Source organism: Patiria miniata, unplaced genomic scaffold (assembly GCF_015706575.1).
Source record: "Patiria miniata isolate m_02_andy unplaced genomic scaffold, ASM1570657v1 HiC_scaffold_10, whole genome shotgun sequence".
NCBI classification, from domain to species: Eukaryota; Metazoa; Echinodermata; class Asteroidea; order Valvatida; family Asterinidae; genus Patiria; species Patiria miniata.
The window spans coordinates 18,712,265-18,734,923 of record NW_024037048.1 but is presented as its reverse complement, the minus strand read 5'-3'; the positions used below and the strand labels follow the sequence as shown (position 1 = coordinate 18,734,923).

Below are 22,659 nucleotides of genomic sequence, written 5' to 3'. Positions count from 1 at the left end.
CACATGACCTACTTTTCACAAAATATAATTTTGACAAAAGAAGTGCTTTGAGCATGCAATCCTCATTATTTTAATACCAAATCCACATATATTCGATGAAAATTGCCATAGTTTTGACATATTTATACCAAAAGGGTGGTATTTTACTCTAAAAATGCCATTTTTTGTGGCTTCTGCCCTGACCACATGGTAGGTCAGATCGGGCTAAAAATTGGTGTGTATTCATTGCTCATTAGGACCTACAAGCACAGCAATTTTTATTAAAATCGGAAGACATGAGGTAAAAAAGTGCGTTGGTCTGACATGGAATGACCCTGGTAGGACATGAATCTGGGACTGAGAAATACTTTTTTTCTTGACGCTCCATAGACTTTGCACACAACCGCTGAACTGGCGTCTGGTTGCAACATTCTTTTCCAATATTGTGTGATATTCTGACTTCATTTCTTTATTTCATCTGTAAAAACATTAAATGTTTACTGCCTTTCTTTAAAGGGAAGATACAACATTTGCAAACATCACAAAACGAAATGAACAAATTATCGCGAAATACCTTACTGGATTGTTGGGGAATGACAGTCTAAAGCATACTGTAAAATTGTGGCTCCTGATGTGCTGACATTTTAAAGAAAAATGGTACTTTTCCAACGCTGGTCAGCCGACAAGCATTGGAGAAAACTGGCTATTTTTCAAAAATTGCTCCCAATTTTTTTATAATTAGTTATTCCGCATTTTCTTTGCAATTGATTATACACATGTGAAGAGGTATAAGTCTGCTAGACTGATTCTCTGACCTTACAATTCCCCAAAGTCTATTAATTGCTCCGTTTTATCTTAAAAGTGGGGTCACCAGACTGCAAATACATGTCTGGTTTTCTTGGCTTTTCCAGCATCTACAAGCCCAAACGTGAAAAAAGTCATTTTAACAATATTTGCTAAAACATACTAATCCTCCAAATCCATTTATTTCTGAAAATTGCAGCAAAAGCAAATGTTGTACATTCCCTTCAAGTCCGATAAATCTTATCTTGCAGTGTAAATATTGTGTAGGTGAATTTTAAAAGTAAATGTGTACTTAAAATGTTGTTGAAATGCTGTGCATAGTTCTTTGAATAAAGGGATATTAAATCATCACAATAAATAAAAGTGAAAAAAAAATACCTGTTTGTTATTGATTTGTTTGTTTTCTTGGTAGTTTGTTTGGGATTCTGAAAACAAAACTTCAGTTTATTTAAAAGATAAGTTCAGTAAATTTATGTTTGGGCATGGAGCTATAAAAAGTTGGGAAGGTAGAAAAAAAAAGAATAATATAATTATGGTGGGACTCGAACCTGAGTCGCCTGATTGAGAGTCCTACGCCGGTCCACAAGACCATTAACGCACTCAAATGGTATACTAGTTCTGCTTAATTACAATTGTAAGATAGGCTTATCGTGGCTTTTCACGTTGGCGCCCATGCACGCTTAGACGTAAAACACAGTCTGACGATGTAAAACATTCGTTTGATTTTGGGTGTAGCTGTTCTAACTGATCTAAATTTAATTGGAAAAGGGTAAAGGGTGTCGACTGAACTAAAATCCTGAAATTCAATGAAATAAAACTCGTACAATCCTTGGTTTCAGTACGAAACACACGTGTTCAACGGATGCAGAGAAGCCTATTTCTTTTGTTAAATTCCTTTGTTGAATCTGGCGTTAACAATAAAATGTTTCCATTGAGGCGAAAGGATTAAACGCCGCGATCTTTTTTCACGCTTGAGTGCATCTGAATGGGGAATATTGAAGCGGAAAATCACGATTTACAGCACTTAGGCAGCATTTTATCCCACATAATGATACTTTTGGAAGAGGAAATTGCATACTGAATACATCTATAGTTTTAAAATTCAAAAATTCGCCGTATTTAAAAAGTCGAGGAAATTTTTTTGGAAAAATTTCACCAAAACTTTCCTCATCCTAACGTAGGCGGCGCTATATATATATTTCATTCTCAGTGCGCGCATTGTTAGCGCGATAGCCGCCGCCCGATCTGTGTATCACCCGTTTACCCAATCTTATCCTAGCATCACAATTTCAATTTATCTCACGAATAAAAGTTGAATAGGTCTACAACTAAAACAATAGATAATTAAGGTCAGTGAAAAAAATGCAATCCGAATAAAAGTCAACTTTAATGGAACAAAAGAGACGCGTATAAGGATATTAATAAAAGGGCCCCGGTATACACATGAGCAAGAGGGAGGCGGGAATTTTTTTGTCATGTGAGATGGGGGGGGGGGGGAACAAGCGAAATATATTTATTAAAAGTTGTAAGTGGAGAAATGTTTTTTAAATAAAGGGCTTTAAACTGTACATGTATACAAAACAGGCAGCCAGCCCCGCCCCCATCCCCTTGCAATGCCATACACACACGCTAATGCGCTAGCCAACTCTGAATACGGTGCACGTGCGAGAATTAAATATATATAGCGCCGCCTACGTTAGGATGAGGAAAGTTTTAGTGAAATTTTTCCAAAAAAATTACCTCGACTTTTTAAATACGGCGAATTTTTGAATTTTGAAACTACAGTTGTATTTAGTATGCAATTTCCTCTCCAAAAAGTATCATTATGTGGGATAAAATGCTGCCTAAGTGCTGTAATTCGTGATTTTCCGCTTCAATATTCCCCATTCAGAGGCACTCAAGCGTGAAAAAAGATCGCGGCGTTTAATCCTTTCGCCTCAATGGAAACATTTTATTGTTAACGCAAGATTCAACAAAGGAATTTAACAAAAGAAATAGGCTTCTCTGCATCCGTTGAACACGTGTGTTTCGTACTGAAACCAAGGATTGTACGAGTTTTATTTCATTGAATTTCAGGATTTTACTTCAGTTGACACCCTTTACCCTTTTCCAATTAAATTTAGATCAATTAGAACAGCTACACCCAAAATCAAACGAATGTTTTACATCGTCAGACTGTGTTTTACGTCTAAGCGTGCATGGGCGTCAACGTGAAAAGCCACGATAAGCCTATCTTACAGTTATAATTAAGTAGAACTGGTTGAGCATTTGAGTGCGTTAATGGTCTTGTGGACTGGCGTAGGACTCTCAATCAGGCGACTCAGGTTCGAGTCCCACATTATTTTATTGTTACTTAATTTCCTTCCTTTTTTTTCCCTACATTCCCGAGACATAAATTGACTGAACTTATGTTAGAAAAATTGAAGTGTTGTTTTCAGAATCAAATAGAATAAAAATATAAAATATTCTTTTTTTATATTGTTTATTCCTCCATGATTGGATCAAGAAATTCAAAACTATGGGACAGACAAGTTTGGAAATAACACAGTGTTTCCTGAAAAGCAGTTGACATTTTATTTCTTTCAACTCCAAAGTAACAGTCTATATGAATTTAACTTAACACAGAGTTATCACTGACTATGGTTTTCTCGAACTAGTTGCAGAGCATTTTGTTACACAAAATAAAACAATCATATTTAACCAAAACATTTCACGCATGTCAGTACTGCATGCGTACAGTTTTACAAACAAATGATAAGGACTAGTAACTGGGTTTTGGCATTAAAGATGACGCTTTGTCCAAAATTAAGTATTTTTTTCAAAATCAAAAAAATATATAATTAATATTCTCCGGAAATGTAGTGTGTTAAAGCGCTCAAGATACTGGCGATCTTGAGTCAACTTTCATGACAAAAAGCAATGCAATCGGTTTCGAGAAGATAACTCAAGAAGTACTTGGTGCATTAATTTGAAATATTGCATAACGATTCAACCTGATATATGTATCAAATCTCTTGAATTTGGATATCAATTGTTGACCAATAATAAAAATATACACAAGACAATGTGGCATGTAAGCGCGCAAAATACCAGGCGAATTTGAGTCAATATGTTTATGGAACAAAAACAACACACTCGTTGGTGAGACGATTTTTCAAGAAATGCTTGTTGTATTGGACTGAAATCAAATCTCCTGATAAGTTATCATACACAACACATCACTTGCGAATTTGGATAGAAACCGTCAAAAATATAATTAATATACTCCGGAAATGTAGTGTGTTAAAGAACTAGCTAGCTACAAATAACTGGAGATTTTAGTCAACTTTCATGACACAAAAACAACTCGGTTTCCAGAAGATAACTCAAGAAATACATATTTGCATGAAATCGACATTTAATAAATTGATTAAACATACAGATGATTGAACAAATCTGTTGAATTTAGTGAGGAATCGTCAAACCGAGAGCGTTTTTGTGTCATGAACTTGAGGCATGGTTTTTCGTGTTGACAATACTTTTGTACTCACGTACACAGTACAGTGGTGACCAATAGCGCGCCCTCTTGTGAAAGAAAAAAATGACATAAATTGGCGGGATTTTCTCCGTGTTTCCCCAGTACATTATTTTGGTTATATTGTTTTTATTGTCGGACGATCCCACTCCAAATTCAACAGATTTGTGATATATGTTACCTTTAATCACAATACGAAATATCGATTCAATGCAACACGCATTTCTTGAGTTATCGTCTGGAAAACGAGTGTGTTGTTTTTGAACTATGAAAGTTGCATTCATGCTTTCAGTTTAAAGACAGAACATTCTTTACGATGGTGACCACTATTTGTGTAGCGCGCCCTCTCTTGAAAGAAAATTAAGTTTAGTTAAATTTGGCAGGTTTTCTCCGTTTTTGACATAAATCGGTAAAATACATTTCTAATCTTAGAATTAAGTGTAGAAATTAAGTATTTTTGTGTTGATTTACGCTGGTCGTCTCACAGAAAGTTCATTATTTTCGTTTGCAGATATTTCATTTTATTGGCCTTGTTTAAGTAAAAAAGAATCAGTTTAACCCCTAGCATTTGCTTTTGTTTATAATTTTGGGTAAAAACGGGAATAGTGAAACTTGGGACTTTCCACAAGTTTGAATTTGGTGTTAAAATAAACAAACTGAGGTTATGACCTTCGTTCATAAATGGAAATACATGTAGGTTATTTCAATTTCACTGGAAGGCAACCGATCCCACCCAGCAATAATAATATAGACTGATCCGCTTAAGCCCCGCCCCCGTAATATTCTGACCAATCACAGCCGTGATTTAATGCGGTCTGACACGCGTGCATTTGCGTACGACGCGCGCGTCTTGAACACGCATTGCAGCATTGGTTGAGTGGGTCACGTGTTGTTGCTGCTCACATGGCAGTGGGCGCGGCTTAATGACTCGGTTTGCTACATCCACGATCACCATTTACAAAGGAATTTATTTTCATTTACAAGTAAGGTTTAAAATTCAAAAACATAAAGGGAATTTTCTCCTTTGTAATGATTCACAAAGTTTAATCAACTTTCAACTGAAGAAACCCAATAGTTTTCAATATTATACAACAAATTAAAATCAATAATTAAAATTACAAAATGAAAATGTTTCCAGATGGTTTTTTTCTGAAACCTTCGCATTTTTACATGTGCTTCCAAAACCCATTCAAATCCAACAGGGTGCAGTTGACCAATGAACTGACTAGGAAGTCGAGAACCAGTGTTAGCGATTACACAGTCCTCAAAAACCAGCGTCAAATTGGGACGAGCCAATCCATGTACAACATGAAAACAAAATCTGGACAATTCCTTTTCTTAATTTTCATTTTCATATTAGGGTCACATCAAATGAAAAAATAAATAAAATAAAAACATGAAAAAGAAGTAGTCAACAAAATACTAAAATGAAACATAAACACTCAAATTAGTCGACCAGACATTAATTTCTAATCATTGGATTCTCATTGTTTCAAGTCATTATGTAACATTTTTGATGTAAGAGACAATACATGTAAAGTACACATGTATAAAATTATTTACTACGTAGCCGCGCTGACAATTATATGAATCTTCGAGAATGAAAAATTGGACATGTTTACAAAGAAGATTTAACTGTCACTGACATTATTATTGGAACCCAACAAATCTCAACAGATTTTTGTTGAAGGACACATTAGGGTTTGAATCCAGCTGCTGGCAATATGCTGTGTCCTTGGGCAAGCCACTTTACCCCACTTGCCTCTCTCCACCCAGGAGTATAAATGGTTCCAGCATTAGCTGGGGAGTAACCTGAGATGGACTAGCATCCCATCCAGGGGGAGTAGAAATATTCTTGTTTCATGCTACTGAAACTGGAGATAAATGCCAGCCTGGTGGGCCACATTGGCTTGTGACAGACTGAACTTACATCAAGGTACATGCATCATGGGTAGTTATGCATAATTGTTAGGAACTTACAAGTTAGGGATCTCTTATACACGCACACCTTGCAGAAAACCTGCAAAAACATTCTTATTTTTAATCCGACAAATCACTCTGTTACCCACTAAAAGTAGGCAACAGATCATTCAGAGTGAAAAAAAAATACACTTAGATTGAAAAAAAAAGTTTGAATAGATTTTTCTCTGTCAGAGTCTCAGGTGTAAAGAAAAGAAAAGAAATTTCACTCCGAGAGAAATATGGGAAAGACTGTTGCATCCTGACGTAATTTTTTCATCATATATTATCTCAATGAATTTGTCACTGCAAGAATGTCGAAAAAGACATGAATCTGCGACTGAGAAACGTGAGTCCAATTTTGTTAGAAAGTGGTCTTAGACTCTCCATAGACTTTGTGCATAGCCAAAGAAGTAGCGTCTGGATACTGCATTCTTTCCAAAAGCGTACCATTACTACTACCTTGGGTTAAAATCTCGGGTTTAACACGTTTTCTCACAAATGCCATCCAGAAAAGGAAAAATAGGGATTGATTTCCCTACTGCCTTTAGACATTGAGTGTCAACTGTACATAAAGTTCAGGGATATAACTACACAAGTAAACAAAAAAAGATACTAGTAAAATAAAGACCATCAATCTCGACTTGAGACAGTTTTAGCTTCAACGCAAAATATAAAGTACTTTTCTTATTAAGACAAACATATCAATGCAAGATTGAACTGGCAACTCTCAAATAAATGCCCAAAGTTCAACCCTGTCTAGTCGACACAAAAGTTTGCTCTATAATCTCTGAAATTTGGACATCTATGATAACTTTCCCACTCTTTTCCCTATCAGACATTGTAGTGTGAACCATTCTCCACAGCTAAGTTCTGTACAAAAATAGGTTATTTATTATATATGATACATAAACTACGTCTACCGAAACAGAAAACAATTCTAATTTTCTCTACGATTGAAAAAAACAAACACCACAATGATCAGTTGCTTAAGATTTCCGTTATAAAATAGATAAAAGGTACGCAAGAATTATTTTAGCTCCATTTATACATAATATTCAAGTAATGTAACATTCGGTATTTGTATCATTATGATATAATGAATTACAATATCAAGAAATTATTCTTAAATTGTTCAGTTCCTGTGTGTTAAGGAGCGTCTTTAAAATTGGAATAATTAGCCATGTCTGAATTACTGGGCTACGACTACGGCTTGATATTACACATGAGCCATAGCTGAGTAATTCAGACACGGCTATCCTTGTTCTGTATCAAACAAATTACATGTCAATGCAAATGCTAGTTCCTGATGGCAACCTAGTATTTTCCCCATTGTGCTGCAAACGGTACCAGACTACTCTTGAGCAAGCCTTGATCAAGGCTGTGTTCATATTACTTGACTACGGCTTGCAATCACACACACGTCTATGGAAAGCGGCTGAGGTCACTTCCCATAGACTCCTGTACTTCCTAGCCGTAGCCACGTCTATGGAAAGCGGCCGAGGTCACTTCCCATAGACTCCTGTACTTCCTAGCCGTAGCCACGTCTATGGAAAGCGGCGGAGGTCACTTCCCATAGACTCCTGTACTTCCTAGCCGTAGCCACGTCTATGGAAAGCGGCCGAGGTCACTTCCCATAGACTCCTGTACTTCCTAGCCGTAGCCACGTCTATGGAAAGCGGCCGAGGTCACTTCCCATAGACTCCTGTACTTCCTAGCCGTAGCCACGTCTATGGAAAGCGGCCGAGGTCACTTCCCATAGACTCCTGTACTTCCTAGCTGTAGCCACGTCTATGGAAAGCGGCCGAGGTCACTTCCCATAGACTCCTGTACTTCCTAGCCGTAGCCACGTCTATGGAAAGCGGCCGAGGTCACTTCCCATAGACTCCTGTACTTCCTATCCGTAGCCACGTCTATGGAAAGCGGCTGAGGTCACTTCCCATAGACTCCTGTACTTCCTAGCCGTAGCCACATCATTGGGAATTCACTGAATCTGGGGAACTTTTCAAGAGTTCGAAGTTGTATAATGCCTCCTTTTAAACACCAACAGACCGGTAATTTCTCATTTGGTATAATCAAAGGGAAGACATATTCTTAGTTGTTTCAAGAAAGAAAACACCAGACTGCCAAGGCTTACAAAGAACTAACAATTAAGAGATCTCATCTATGGAAATACATAGCTTAATATGATGGAATTAAAAAAAAAAAAAAAAAGTACACAATTGACATTATGCTGATATACATAGGACCACTCTCCAGAGGGCGCTATTCAATGTATCTGTTCACTGTACACAGAGTTCCATTGTGAGTAACCAGTATTGTAGTACTCATACTGATAGAAATGACTCATACTCAGACAAAGTACTCATACTCATACTTGTCATGCCAGAATATGCGTACTCGTACTAGTACTCAAGGCAAAGTACTCGTATTTGTATTTGAATTCATGATGACGAAGTACTTCAATGTGTCCTTGTGCCCATGGCAACGTACTCGTACTCAAACTCAGGATGACAAAGTACTTGTACGTGCACTCATCGCGAAGAACTCACACTCATACTCAACCTCACGATGACAAATGACAAACTGCAACGCTATAAGTAACGCTACCACCTACCATGATTAAACCGGTTAGATAATTTCCACGTAGTTAGCCGGGAAGTATCCCGTGTGACCGTTTAACTCTCCATCGATCCAATTCTCGTCGATCTTACTGACGATGCTGATGATGTCGCCCTCCTGAAACCCCAGTTCGCCCTCGTTTTCTGCCTCAAAGTCGTACAGTGCCTTGCAGCGTTCCTTCGTTGCCGTTACAGGTACTGAGAAATTGGAAATAAATATCACAAAATCAATTGAAAAATAGCAAATTTATTCAGTTTGCACAAATTTGCAAGGTACCAGTTACAACTAATATTCACATGACAGTTGACAGATGGTTAGTTGGTGACCTGTTTTTACTGAGCAATATTTTCTGTCCGGTTTGAAAGCCTATAGGTTGCAAACCAGCGAATAAACTGCCATAAACCTCAGTGATAAATACTTCCACTTCTAAAGATCAGGACAAATACTCACACGTCTCTAAAGGTGCTTGAGGCACACATCAAATTAAAGCTCATTTCATCATCTTTCATTTCATCAAGTTTCGGTGGGTAATCCAATGAGTTTTGGGAGAAAATTCCATCCAAAGATGATTACCCCTGAAAGTAGTCCTGAAGTCCATCGCCATTTTGAAAACGATGCCTATGCTCCATTGCAAAATAGAGCAAATTTAGGGACTACGGTAATTTCATCCAAATTTCGTCCTCATCACGGCATGGACCCTTCTTGTTTTACAAACCCTCAAGTTCACGGCCCACAAAATGCTCCAATACATGTAGCAAACAAATTGAGGACATTCAAATCGTGATTTGGCCAGGGAAGGCAATTTGGGGCTTATTTACTGGCCTGCAACCTTAAGCAAACTGTGTGCTGAGCTGGAGCATGAGATCCCTGTTGACTTACCTGGTGCGTTGTAATCCACCGTTGACGGGTACGCGTCGGTGTCGTCTCCGTCACTGGAGTCTCTCTTCGTGGAGTAAGAGTTGAAAGTACTTCTGGGTTTGCGTTCTGATTTGGGTCGACTGCCTGCCTCCTCAACCCTGGAAAACATCACAGAACATTGAGAAGGATGGTAACTGACAAGTTTGGGTATTATTTATAGTCAGTCAGTCACAAGGCCATCGCAAGGCCATCACAAGTCATCACAAGTCAATCACAAGTCATCACAAGTCAATCACAAGTCATCACAAGTCAATGACAAGTCCATCACAAGTCAATCACAAGTCAGTCACAAGTCCATCCCAAGTCCATCACAAGTCATCACAAGTCCATCACAAGTCCATCACAAGTCCATCACAAGTCCATCACAAGTCAATCACAAGTCAATCACAAGGCCATCACAAGTCATCACAAGTCAATCACAAGTCAATCACAAGTCAATGACAAGTCCATCACAAGTCAATCACAAGTCAATCACAAGGCCATCACAAGTCCATCACAAGTCAATGACAAGTCAATGACAAGTCCATCACAAGTCAATCACAAGTCAATCACAAGTCCATCACAAGTCCAGCACAAGTAAAGTCATCACAAGTCAAGGGTGTAGGTGGGGATGTGGGGTGTAGGTGGGGGTGTGGTTGATCTGTCGCAAATGGAAGAGTTTGAGAAAAGGGATATCAAGTCCAAATTTTAGCCAAGGAAACTAATTCTGGTTAAAATAAGAGCATTTTGAAACTTCACTTTCAAAATCGAACACTTTACTACACGAGAACAAAGAAATGTCTCCACAAGGATACAAATTTTAGAAGGTGAGGGGGTGGGGGTGTGGGTGGGGGTGGAGGGATGGGGGATGGGGTGGGTGGGGTGTATGTTCTGGACCTCTGATGTTAGGGTTGTTTAACCTTTTATATTTCTTTCTGATTTAAGTTTCACAAATCCGTTGATGACGAGAAGCATCGATTTAGAAAAAAAGTAACCCCTACTTCTCTTCGTTTTTTTTTTTGATTATCAAACATGGACACTTGTGAGTGGGGGGGGGGGGGCAGATTCCCCTGTTGGCATACCTTTCATTGAGTGTTGAGAGAAGGCTTTCCAAGACCTCTGCAGACTGTTTGTGGTATTCTAGCTGTGCCTCGGCTAACGCTTGAAGCTGTAACACCTGCTCAACCTGTTAAAGAAAACAAGGTGCATTTTCAAGGATTGCATTAAAACAATTAAATTACATGGCAATTTAAAGAATATCTTACACAACAGAATTAAAAAGGAAACCGTCAATCTCTTCACCCATACAATATCGGTATAAATTATTCTTCCATGGTTGAACTGAGAGAAATATCAAAATAAATGTGCAGAAATATAAAGTGAAAACTTGTTCTTGAGACTCAATGAGTGGTATCTGATTGAGTAGTAAGATGCTCTAGTGCATCTTGGCTCATCTTTGCTCCGATTTGTCAGGTACTTACATCACTCTCAAGGAGGTTCCTCATCCCGTTCTCAGCAAGCTCCTGAGATTCGTGAAACTTCTCTTCTGCAAACTGGATTTCTTCTTCAGGAATTGTGCTTCCTGCAACACAAACAAAAACAAGATTGATGAGAACAAAAGTCAGAAATATTGGCTCAGAATTATCCAAGATGCCAGTATTTTCCTGGTGTGGAAATGTAGTATAATTCCTGCATCATGCAAGCATGCATTAACCCTAACAGAACTCAACCCATCAAACCCCAACGGCATGTTTAGTGGGAATCTGTCAGGATGGGTACAGTACCCTTAAACTGACAGTCTTTTACATTGGGTTGGCACACCTCCAGAATCAAAGTCAGAAATATGTGTGAGCAGTTTCCCATATGGTGTTGGAATTTGCCAGGATGGGTATGGTTCCTGGTACATCATGCTAGGGAGTTAGAGTTAATCCGTCACCATGTACACAATGAGTCATAAAGAAAGTGACCAAATTCGAAACATATTTCAAAAACTATGTGGCTCGCTCTGTTTAATAAAAATAGGGGTAAAGTACTTGTTATTGACTAGTAACTGTGAAAATTTCACGTAATTTGCATACTCTATTCCCAAGTAATGAATATTTTGATACAATGATCCAACATTCAGTTGTCCACCACTGATCATTTATCATTCTGCAAACAAATAAATACCCATTAAATACCATGAAACATAAACGTTTTCCCACCTCCATGAATGAATGGAAAAACGGACAAAAATCGCCATCAATATTTCAGAAAAAAAGAGTGGACTTGTTCCTCGTAATCGAAACACAAAATCTGACAGTAAAAATACTGTTTCAGTCTTGACTCAAATGATTGAAATCTCATTTGTATTTGAATGCCTGTGTGTAATCTGTAATTCTCACTCAGCTCAATAGCTTCCAATGGCATTCCATGGAGCTACATTTTGTATACTTCATTCGTCTATTAAATTTGATTGCTTTTTAAGATTTTTTTGTATTAATCCAGGTTTTTTTTTCAAAATGGCGGGCGGAAGTGATTCAACAACTGCTTCACGAACGAACAAATCATACACAAACATTTCTTCCATGAAATGCTGTTATTATCCTCGTCCAAGATGTTTAGATTGTTTAAAACGTGGCCCATGTACGCCAACTTTCGTGAAATCGATCGTAAGTTCATTGCGTGGCCGCGCAATAAGTTTGTTGCGTGTAAGTCCTACGCATGGCGTAAGTTACACACTGTTTTGTGAAATCAGCTGCATAACAAAGTTCCGTACTTATTACAACTCACACATATTTAACACTTAGACATTCTCAATTTCGTCCTCGGAAAAGTCACTTATCTACACTTTTCCAAGTTTGAGTCCACGCAAAAATGATTTGGGTCAATTTTTTTCATCAATGCAATTGAATATTGACCAACAAAATGCAAAAACAGGCTCATTAATATGTATGAGATGTAATGAATATTCATGATACCTCCATATATACAAATTCATGTTATTTCTGACAGAATCAACTACAACCGACATTAACTCTTTGCCAGTAATTGTCCTTCTTTAGTAGACAATAATTTACAACAGTTACAAATTACATTCTAAAACTTGTAACACAATATGTCTTTTGATGTTAAACTAAAAACACTCTTAAAATCAACCATTTTTTGGTCAATCTGAAGATCTTCCACTGCAACTTTTCTTTTTCTTTTTGAAGATCTTGTTGAGGTTTTATTGATAACATAAATTGTCGTATTTCATCACCCAGTAAAACAGACATTTTTGGTCTTTGGACTGTTGCTTGATTTTGATGTGCTTAAAATAAACTGAAAAAAAATGAAATGAAAACGGAATGATAATCTCCAATCAACAAAACATAGCAGCTGGCTTAAACATGCAGGCAAAGTGAAAATGCTGGTTACGTTTGTTCTATGACATGCTGTTAGTGTTCCAAGCAGGATGTTTAAAAACAAAACATGCAAGTTTCATGAGGACGTTCCCGTGAAATGCCAAACAAAATAAAGGAAGTAACATGCACAAGCTAGCATCAAAACCAAAACAAAACCAGAACTACAAAATGACAAAGTGAACTCTAATCCAGTTTTGATTTTCAAAAAATGACTACCGAGCTTTAGAAATCTGGGATAATATATTTCAAAATAGCGGTGTTTGGTATAGCAACGTTCCACTGTATATGAGAATGTAATTTCCAGTAACCCTGCTTAACCCTTCTGTTAGTGAGCATTAGCCATGTCTGAATGACATGGCTACGACTAGCACTAGCCCACATGGGAAGTGGCTTCATCTGCTTCCATAGGTGCAACTAATGTATTAGCCGTAGCCACTTCATTCTGACGTGGCTTTACACTTTTTCCTTTTCCCTTCATTTTCGACTCTGCACCCACGGCGAAATCTACAAATATATAGCACTACTGCCTACTCTATAGCCCAGACTGCTGGCCAAATTTGATACGCTTTAGGCTGACAATCCATGTGTCCGTTTTTGATGTGCGTATTGCGTTTTGCATACCAGTTGCGTATCCGCGATGCGTACTCTGAAAATCCACGAGTACGTATTTCTCGGCACACTTGACCGACGTAAAAGCTCATATTCCCACAATGACTGGTCTTAACGCAGTAGGGATAGCGCAATGCGCAATACAGGTACATGGACCTATGTATGTATGCACATTGCTTATCAAACAACTGATTTTTACACATCAGGCAGTGCGCACTACGCATGACGGACACACGGATTTTTGGCCTTATACTGTATTTTCTGAATCCTCAATTAATTCTGATCTATTTCACCACAATATTTTCTACGAAATGCTACGCTACAAAATCGGTGTTGACATACCACCTGCTGCTGAGAGGAACCGACGAAAACGTTTTTACGGGTACATGGAAAGTAAAAATAGAAACATGATGTCATCATAGGATAATAGACCAAGCACAAGTACCCCCTCAACGGTAAGAAAGGGAGAGTTGGGGTCGGAGAGACGACTGGGAGAGACATTTGAACGCATTGCCAACGACGCCTGACGTCACAGGAAGACGCTATGGCTTTGTGCATATTGGGAATGAAAGTAGTCAGGGTACCATGCGCTATACGTAGTGTGCCCCATCCACTGGACTATCGAAAGTGATCAAATAGCTCCCTCTCCTGTTTGCGCATGGAGACCATTAATCTAAGCAGCCGTTGGATTCCTTTGTATTCAGTTTGGTCGTTTTTTTATCCCGGAGGCTGTCTAGACCAATCCTGAAGGGGTAGACGTTTATTAGGGACATGTAACTGATGAACTAACTAAAACACACTTTTATAAGATGGACTTTTGCGTCGGGGTGATATAAATCAAATTAGGTTTTGCCTTTCACTGACGTTGAAACACTGTATACTCAGTGTGTTACCCACTGAGTATACAGTGTTTAAACGTCGTGGAAGGGCAATTAACCTAATTTGATTTAAAACACACTTCAAAATAGAACGTCATGATAGTACGATACACGTACAGGCTTTCAAGCAGACCCAGGTGAAGAAGTAGGAGAAAAGTAAGGTCAAAATTTACAAAAACCAACAGGACAAAAGTCGGATTTTGGAGGACAGACTCAGGATAAAAGTAGGACTGTAGTGGGCTTTCTGGGGTAGTTTTCGTTGATGCTCGCCCACGTCCACAGCATCATAAGCCTCATTTGGCATGTTCTGTACTCACAACACTTGTGCTCCATCCTCAACTAAGCTCTTGGAAGTACAGCTGCAGTACTCCTGCGCCCAAGCCCTTCATTGTGTGATTTGACAGTGTGTAACACTGCCATGAAAGTTTTCAATGAGATTAAATTTCTTCGGAGTTGTGGGACAAAAAAATAGGAAAAAGTAGGAATTTCAAGAAAAAGTAGGAAAAATTGGAGCACGGTAAAAAAAATATCTAGGAAAAGTAGGAGTACTGAAAAGCCTGCACGTACATGTGGACTGAGGTTAATCTATTACATGGACATTTATCACAGTTGTAAATCTTAAAGCTATAGTCCATCATTTGCAGCCATCCGAAAAGTAACTGGCGTAATTATTGTTGAAAAACATACTTGGTTGAAAGATAGTAAGGGACTACACTCCCTGTGAAATTATTCTTTCTGGGAAGCTGTCATTTTGAAGTAATCAACGAAAGAAGGCATTTCCAACGGTGATTCTTAAGAAGCACCGTAGGAAAATTTACATTAGGAGTTCGTTTTGTTATTCAGCGCAGCGCCCACAAGTATTGGAACGACGCACACACGCGCGCGGTTGTTATAATTCGTTGGATCAGTGCGCGACGTCGCGTATAGCTGCAATTCAAAAAATTCAACACATGATTCAGTAACTTTTGATTTGAAATTGAGGTCTTAGAATGCTGTTTTTCTCGGAATGTACAGCTGAAGCTTAGCTGAAACTTCATCAGGTTAGTTGCTCAGTATCCTTCATTAGATTTTGAACTCTTTTGTTGCTACAAACGAACAAAATGCACAAATTACAAATGATGGACTGTAGCTTTAAGCATCTAGCATTCTACATACACACATTCACAATATTTTTGTAGGGAAAGTACAAGGTAATATTGTGCATTAACAAAGGTCAACAACACTATCTATTCTCATTTTTGAAACTCACAGATAATTTCACTTATTGTTAGTTCAAACTTGTAGTGAGCTATGGGTGTACACTATGGGTGCTAAGCACAATAAGGGACCATTCATGACGAGTCTAGGAACTAGACTATTGACATACCGACCAAACCTGCTAATGCTGATGAGTATGTAGATGATGCACAGTGAAAAATGAAAGTAAAACATTAATACAGTGAGTGGTAAAAAAAAAATGATGTTGAATTCAAAGGTGTGGAAAATTCCTTCACAGCGACGTCAATTTACAGGATTTAATGATTAAACTCTTCTATTAGAGACAGTTAGGCCTATCGATCAAAGTAACAAAGTTCAGTTCCCGATGACAATATCCACTTTTGGAAACAATATTTGGCAGATCATATTTGCCGCTGAGTGAATATGGTTGACACAAAGTTCAAACTTTTTCTCGACTGTCTAAACTAAGTCCTCAAAAAATCTAAACCACAATTGAAGGCTTGCAAGGAACACTATTTTAAATGCAATTTTTGTTTTTCTTTTAGTGCAAACAAATATTATACGCATTATACAGTATGTCCAAAAGAAATGTCCGTCTGACTATTTTTGAAATAACTACAAAACCATGAAGTCCATTTTGAAAAAGTTTGATTGTGCAGATACTCCCTATCTTGGCCTCAACCCCGATGAGTTTCATTTAATTTCAGTCACGCATCACTGCACACTTGTCAATTGATCACAACAACATTTTGGGACACTGTGACCAAGTTCCTTGCCTTAATCAATTTCAGTGCTGTGTTAAGTAAGCTGTGTAAAATCCTGCATGTTGTGAAAAGGGCTGCAATTGGGATTGGAATCATTTGCCTGGCTATCAGTCATCACGGCAAGACCTCGGTTTAATGCTCAAGGGCAAATGATTCCAATCCCAAACCACATCAGACTTTTTTTCACAGACACTTTTTTGGGACATACTCTATGACAATTAATAATGATAAATTTAGTGTCAGGTTAACAATAACACTTTGGAAGTCTGATGGTTTATTTTTGTTTTAGTTATGATATTTTAGTAATGTAAGATGATTTGATATGATGGAGTTGAGATAATCTGTCGCCTACCTTTTGCTTGCTTCTTCTTTTTGTAGTCAAAGTCAAGACGTCGCCCCTGCAACTTCTTCCGATGGTGGGAAAAACAAACATTGGGGAGAAAATAAACTTATTGTTTGACAAGAGACATTTGCACATTGCTGTAAGGCACCTTATATAAATTATGGGTCAAAGTGTGACAATTTTCGAGTTCCTGTTATCTCTGAGCATTGTCATTTGCTGTTCAAGTATCATTAAGAATGACTTCAACAATTTGTTGGGTAGGTTGTCTGCTTCACATAATCACTCTTGGTGGACGACTGCATTAACCCTAACCTTCCCAAATCCTCCCAAATCCTCTTTGCAAAATGGAGGATTTTGCAGGATTGAGGCTGTTTGGCAAAAATGTGTGGCTAAGTTTGGAGGATGCACTGTGTCAAGGTCTTGGGCCGGGCCTTGTGTTTGTTTATGCTCAGCTGTGCATAAATTATACTTGAAGTCCTCCGCACTGCTCCAGGATGTCACTGGCTCTGCCTAAACATATTGACAGTGATTGCTGGAGGATTTTGTAGGATTGAGGCAGTGATCATTCTTCCACGGATCACATTCAAGAAATAACAGAGGATTTTGCAGGATTGAGGCTGCATGCAATTTTGACATGGAGGCAGTTGGAGGATTTTGCAGCATCATCGCAAAAATGCCCAGGGAGTTAGGGTTAAGAATGACTTTAAACAATTTTGTATTCGTTGTGTAGGTAGTTTGCTATTCATAATCACCCTTGGAGGACGACTGCATTAAGGATGCATCAGAATTATAAAATCACAGATGTCAGATGTAACAGGGACAGGAAAAAAGTGGACCCCAAATTTATCGAATGACCAAAAGTACACAGGCATAAGTTACAACCCAAATCAACCATATAATCGATCACTTGTCTTGTATCAATTTTTTTCCAGATTGGCCACAATTTGTGCTTGAATTTCCCCGCAGGTGGCTGTGCAACACAGTCCTGCTTCTATCAAAATCAACCAAATTCTGTCAGATTCTGTAAGATGGAACTCACGTTGATCTCTTTCAGATCTTTGTTCTTGAGATGATCCAGGGGATCCAGGAAGTTCTGTCTGACGTTCAGATCGAAGGCGTCCTTGACTTCAGAAAGTTGCCTCAGTGATTCTCCCATCTCGACCATCGCCGTACCTGTATCCAAAAAATAACCAAAACAATTTTTTTTTTTATTGATACCTATAAAAAACAACATTTTATTGTTCTGTTGTTTCCACCAAAACTAAACAGCTGTGCTAAGTATACCCTGAAGCTGAGATTGTCTATGAAATGCATGGTCTATGAAATGCATTATTAGACCAGTAAAACAAAAAATGGTTTCCCGTCTGCTTTTTTTTACCTCCACCATGAGGTGAGGTATATGTTTTCATCGGCCTTGGTTTGTCTGTGAACAGGATAACTCAGGATAAATGCGGAGGCACTAGGCTCACGTGAATCGCGCACTCCGGACTCAATCGACCAAAACATTTGCGAGCCTCGTCTTTAAGAACGCGTGCACATAGTCGTGGGGCGACCTCAAAAATGGCTTCTAATTTTGTTTGCCGGATTACGCTATATGAGAATGTAATTTCCAGTAACCCTGGTTAACCCTTCTGTTAGTGAGCATTAGCCATGTCTGAATGACATGGCTACGGCTAACACTAGCCCACATGGGAAGTGGCTTCATCTGCTTCCATAGGTGCAACTAATGTATTAGCCGTAGCCACTTCATTCTGACGTGGCTTTACGCTTTTTCCTTTTCCCTAATTTGTGCTTGAATTTCCCGGAACGTGGCTGTGCAACACAGTCCTGATTCTATCAGAATCAACCAGATAATGGATGATGTTAGATTTTGTAAGATGGAACTCACGTTGATCTCCTTCAGATCTTTGTTCTTGAGATGATCCAGGGATCCAGAAGTTCTGTCTGACGTTCAGATCGAAGGCGTCCTTGACTTCAGAAAGTTGCCTCAGTGATTCTTCCATCTGGACCATCGCCGTACCTGTATCCAAACAAAAACAAAAACATAACAAAATCCATCTTTTTATAATACCTATAACAGGAAAGATTTTATTGTCCTGTTGTTTCCTTCAAAATGAGAACAGTTGGGCTATGTAAAAAAGTAAGTGTTTTTTCAGCAAAACGAAAACAATTCTCATAGGGATGCATGTGAATTGTTTTCATTTTGCTGAAATAACACGTACATTTCTTTGTGATCCATGGACAGAACTTTAAAATGGTGTTTGTGTTCAAAATTCCGTAACTTTAAGCAAATGAATGATGTGAATGATTCTTGTGTTAATACAAAGCCCATTGATTGGGCTTTCATATCCTAGATTTGGAAAGTGCTACAGGCAAAACTTCATTCAAAAATTGGTCCTGCCATTTGGGTTTCGTCTTTTTTGACTCACCTGTATATTGCAAATGTATGCATTTATAAATAAAAAAAAAAAAAATTAAAAGTGGGTGCAAAAAAGGCAGCGGGCAGGTACGAGAAACGGTTTATTTCTTTACTTGGCCTTGCATATCTGAAGTGCTGGGCCCTACATAAATTACACAATACTCATGGTACTATGTTGGTGGATTGGAACACTGATTAGAGCACCTTTTTGAGAGCTTTTGATCAGTCTACCACAGAAGGAAAGAGAATACATCTTGAAGCTTGCTCACCAAACGTTGAATCTTCTCCTAATTCTCTGCCGTTCTTCAGCATGACTTCTCCCAGGAATCCTACGGGTTGTTGAGGCTTGGTTCCTCCCTTGTTCTGACCACGGACTTTGCTCATGGCTCTGGAGACTGTTCAGGAAAGACAATACGATTGATTAGGGTCAGCACACAAATAGAAGATCTATCTCTATTTGGTTTGTTTGAAGTGAATACTTAGACCCGATTCAAACCGGTGTTTCTATAGTCACCCCAAACGTAATTATTCCAAAGGTTACAATTAAAGGTAATATACGACATTTGCAAACATCAACAAACAAAACTACCAAATTATTATGAAATACTTTACTTGACTGTAGGTGAATGACAGTCTCAGACATCCTGTGAAATCATGGCACCTGGTGTGCTGTCATTTTTAAGAAAAGTGGAATTTTTGTATTGATTTCAAAAGATGGTCGGCCGACCATCGTTGGAAGAAACTGATTTTTCCAAATAGTGCCCCAATTTACCCAATTTATTTAGTCCACATTTTTTTTGCAAGCGGTTACACATCCGTGAATGGATGCAAGCCAGCTAGTCTGGTTCCCTGAGCTCAGGGAACAACACAAGATCCGGCCCAAGACCTTGACACAGTGCATCCTCATAAATCAGGCACACATTTTTGCCATATAGCCTCAATCCTGCAAAAGCCTACATTTTATTTTGGAGGATTTGGGAAGGTTAGCGTCAATGATGTTGCAATTTTGGTTCTTACCTGGATTGGGCTGAAGGTATTCTATTGTCTTGTTCACCAAATCATCCACTGTGTGACCTGCCACGTCAATTTTCTAATGAAAAAAAAAATACATTACCCAAAGACAATGAGAAGAATTCAATAAGCATAAATAATCTCAAGCAATATTTACTAATACTAAATGTGTTAAAACTTTTTTCGCTATGGCAGGAGAGATTCATACCCTGGACTCCGTTGCGTGTACACAACAGAGTCCAACCTGGGCTAGGACTAGGGCTAAGTTACACTTACAGCAGACAGGGCTCTGGAGTGCTCTGAAACGTGCAAAACAAAACGGGCAAAGAAAATGTCCTCAGTATTTCACCAACCAAGTTTGGAGACTCAATTCAATTTTCAAAGGAGATTTTTCTTCAATGTTTTGCACATGAGAGGAAAGTCAAGTGATTTCAAAATGGGACTAAATACTAGACTGGTACATTCCAACCATCATGACCATATGGTCCAACTATTTGAAAAGACTGACCTCTTCATTCAGTGTCAATAGTCTGGTGGCTTGACTACGGAGAAATGTGTAGTAAATTGAGACTAGTTCCCGCTTCATGCCACATGTTTCTTTAATTCTTTTGGCATGGTTGATTGATGCAGTACTGAAGCTGTGTTGGACTGGTTGTTTCAGGTGCCAGTCTTTTTTCTTGCTTTGCATGTTTTCAATACCATAAGTTTTAGGACTCTCATACACAGTATTGAGAGTCCCAAATTTTCGGACTACACTTACAGTAGTCCGAGTAACTTGGACCATGCTTGGACCCAACTTATCGTCTTTTTAACATTCAGATTTCACCCTCAAAATGGCCTCCCAATTACTAGATATGCCACCTGAGGTACATATAGACATCGATGATTAAGATGGTTGTACTGAAGTTTATTTACGATCCGGAAGAAAAGTGAAATTTCCCGTTCAATTCTGAGAGCTCCCCTCGCGATCATGAACACGTTAAATTTCCGACTCGTGTTAATGTTTGAACGACGTGATGTAGTCTTCATGCCCAGCGTACATTCAATGGTCCCCATATCCCGAGTGCGATTCCGTTACCGAGCGCGAAGCATCGATTATGATAATGAGTAGACTGGATCTCGCTTGTGAACACAAGTGGATTTCAAATGGTAAAAGACAACTAGCTTGAACTGGTTTCCGCCCATAAAAGCTGTCCTAGTTCCCGACTCTCTATTATCGTTTGAAATGTACTTGTGTTTACAAACGAGATCCAGTCTACTCATTATCATAATCGATGCATTGCGCTCAATAACGGAATCGCACTCGGGATATGGGGACCATCGAATGTACAATGTACGCTGGTCATGAAGACCACATCGCATCGTTCAAACATTAACATGAGTCGGAAATTGAACGTGTTCACGATCGCAAGGGGAGCTCTCGTATTGAATGGGAAATTTCACTTTTCATCCAGATCATAAGTAAACTTCAGTACAACCATCTTAATTATTGATGTCTACTTGAACCTCAGGTGGCGTATCTAGTAATTTGGAGGCCGTTTTGAGGGTGAAATCTGATGTTTTTATTGGGCAATGTTGGGTTTTTGGGTCAAAAGACAAAATTGTGTTGCTCGGCATATACGGGGATTAGCTTGGACCCCACTATCGCCAGACCATGTCCGAATGTTAAAAAGGCGATAAGTTGGGTCCAACTTAGTCCGAGTAACTTGGACCCAACTTATCGCCTTTTTTTAACATTTGGACATGGTCTCGCCAGACCATGTCCAAATGTTAAAAAAGGCGATAAGTTGGGTCCAAGTTACTCGGACTAGGTCCAACTTAGCCCCATAAATGTGGCCAATTTACTGGACTACCTCCGTAAATAAAGGCCACACTTCCACCATGTACAAAAACATTTGTAGGCTTAATTTGTAGTTGATTTTTGCTTTAGAAGCCCACTCACCCTCTTTATAGCCTAATCAGAAAGTGCTGCCTTTTTCAGATGTCTCTTTTTCGTGAAATTTCCAGATTCGTTTGCACACGTTCGCGTATCAAAATTTCAACATGAAATTTCACGAAAATTAGACATCTGAAAAAGGCAGCACAAACATGACAAAAGTGAGCATGGTGAGTAACTTCTAAACCAAAATTAAGTACAAACTAGGCCTAAATGTGAATATCAAAGTTCGACATGTTTTTGTACATGATCATGATAATGGACATGGTGGAAGTGTGGCCTTTATTTGCGGAGGTAGTCCAGTAAATTGGCCACATTTA

The 22,659-nt window shown here is 38.6% G+C and overlaps 1 protein-coding gene across 1 annotated transcript; it reads right to left on the bottom strand.

Annotated features, from left to right (window-relative positions):
* Positions 1–8,215: 8,215 nt before the first annotated feature.
* LOC119739405 (endophilin-A1-like) lies at positions 8,216–20,476 on the bottom strand (the record flags this gene model as incomplete). The annotated part of the gene is made up of 9 exons (XM_038214349.1): positions 8,216–9,075; positions 9,758–9,894; positions 10,858–10,961; positions 11,257–11,357; positions 14,113–14,118; positions 16,983–17,050; positions 18,014–18,146; positions 19,662–19,787; positions 20,410–20,476. Coding segments are annotated over 9 exons (930 nt in total), but the record flags the coding sequence as incomplete, so codon positions are not given.
* Positions 20,477–22,659: the final 2,183 nt, after the last annotated feature.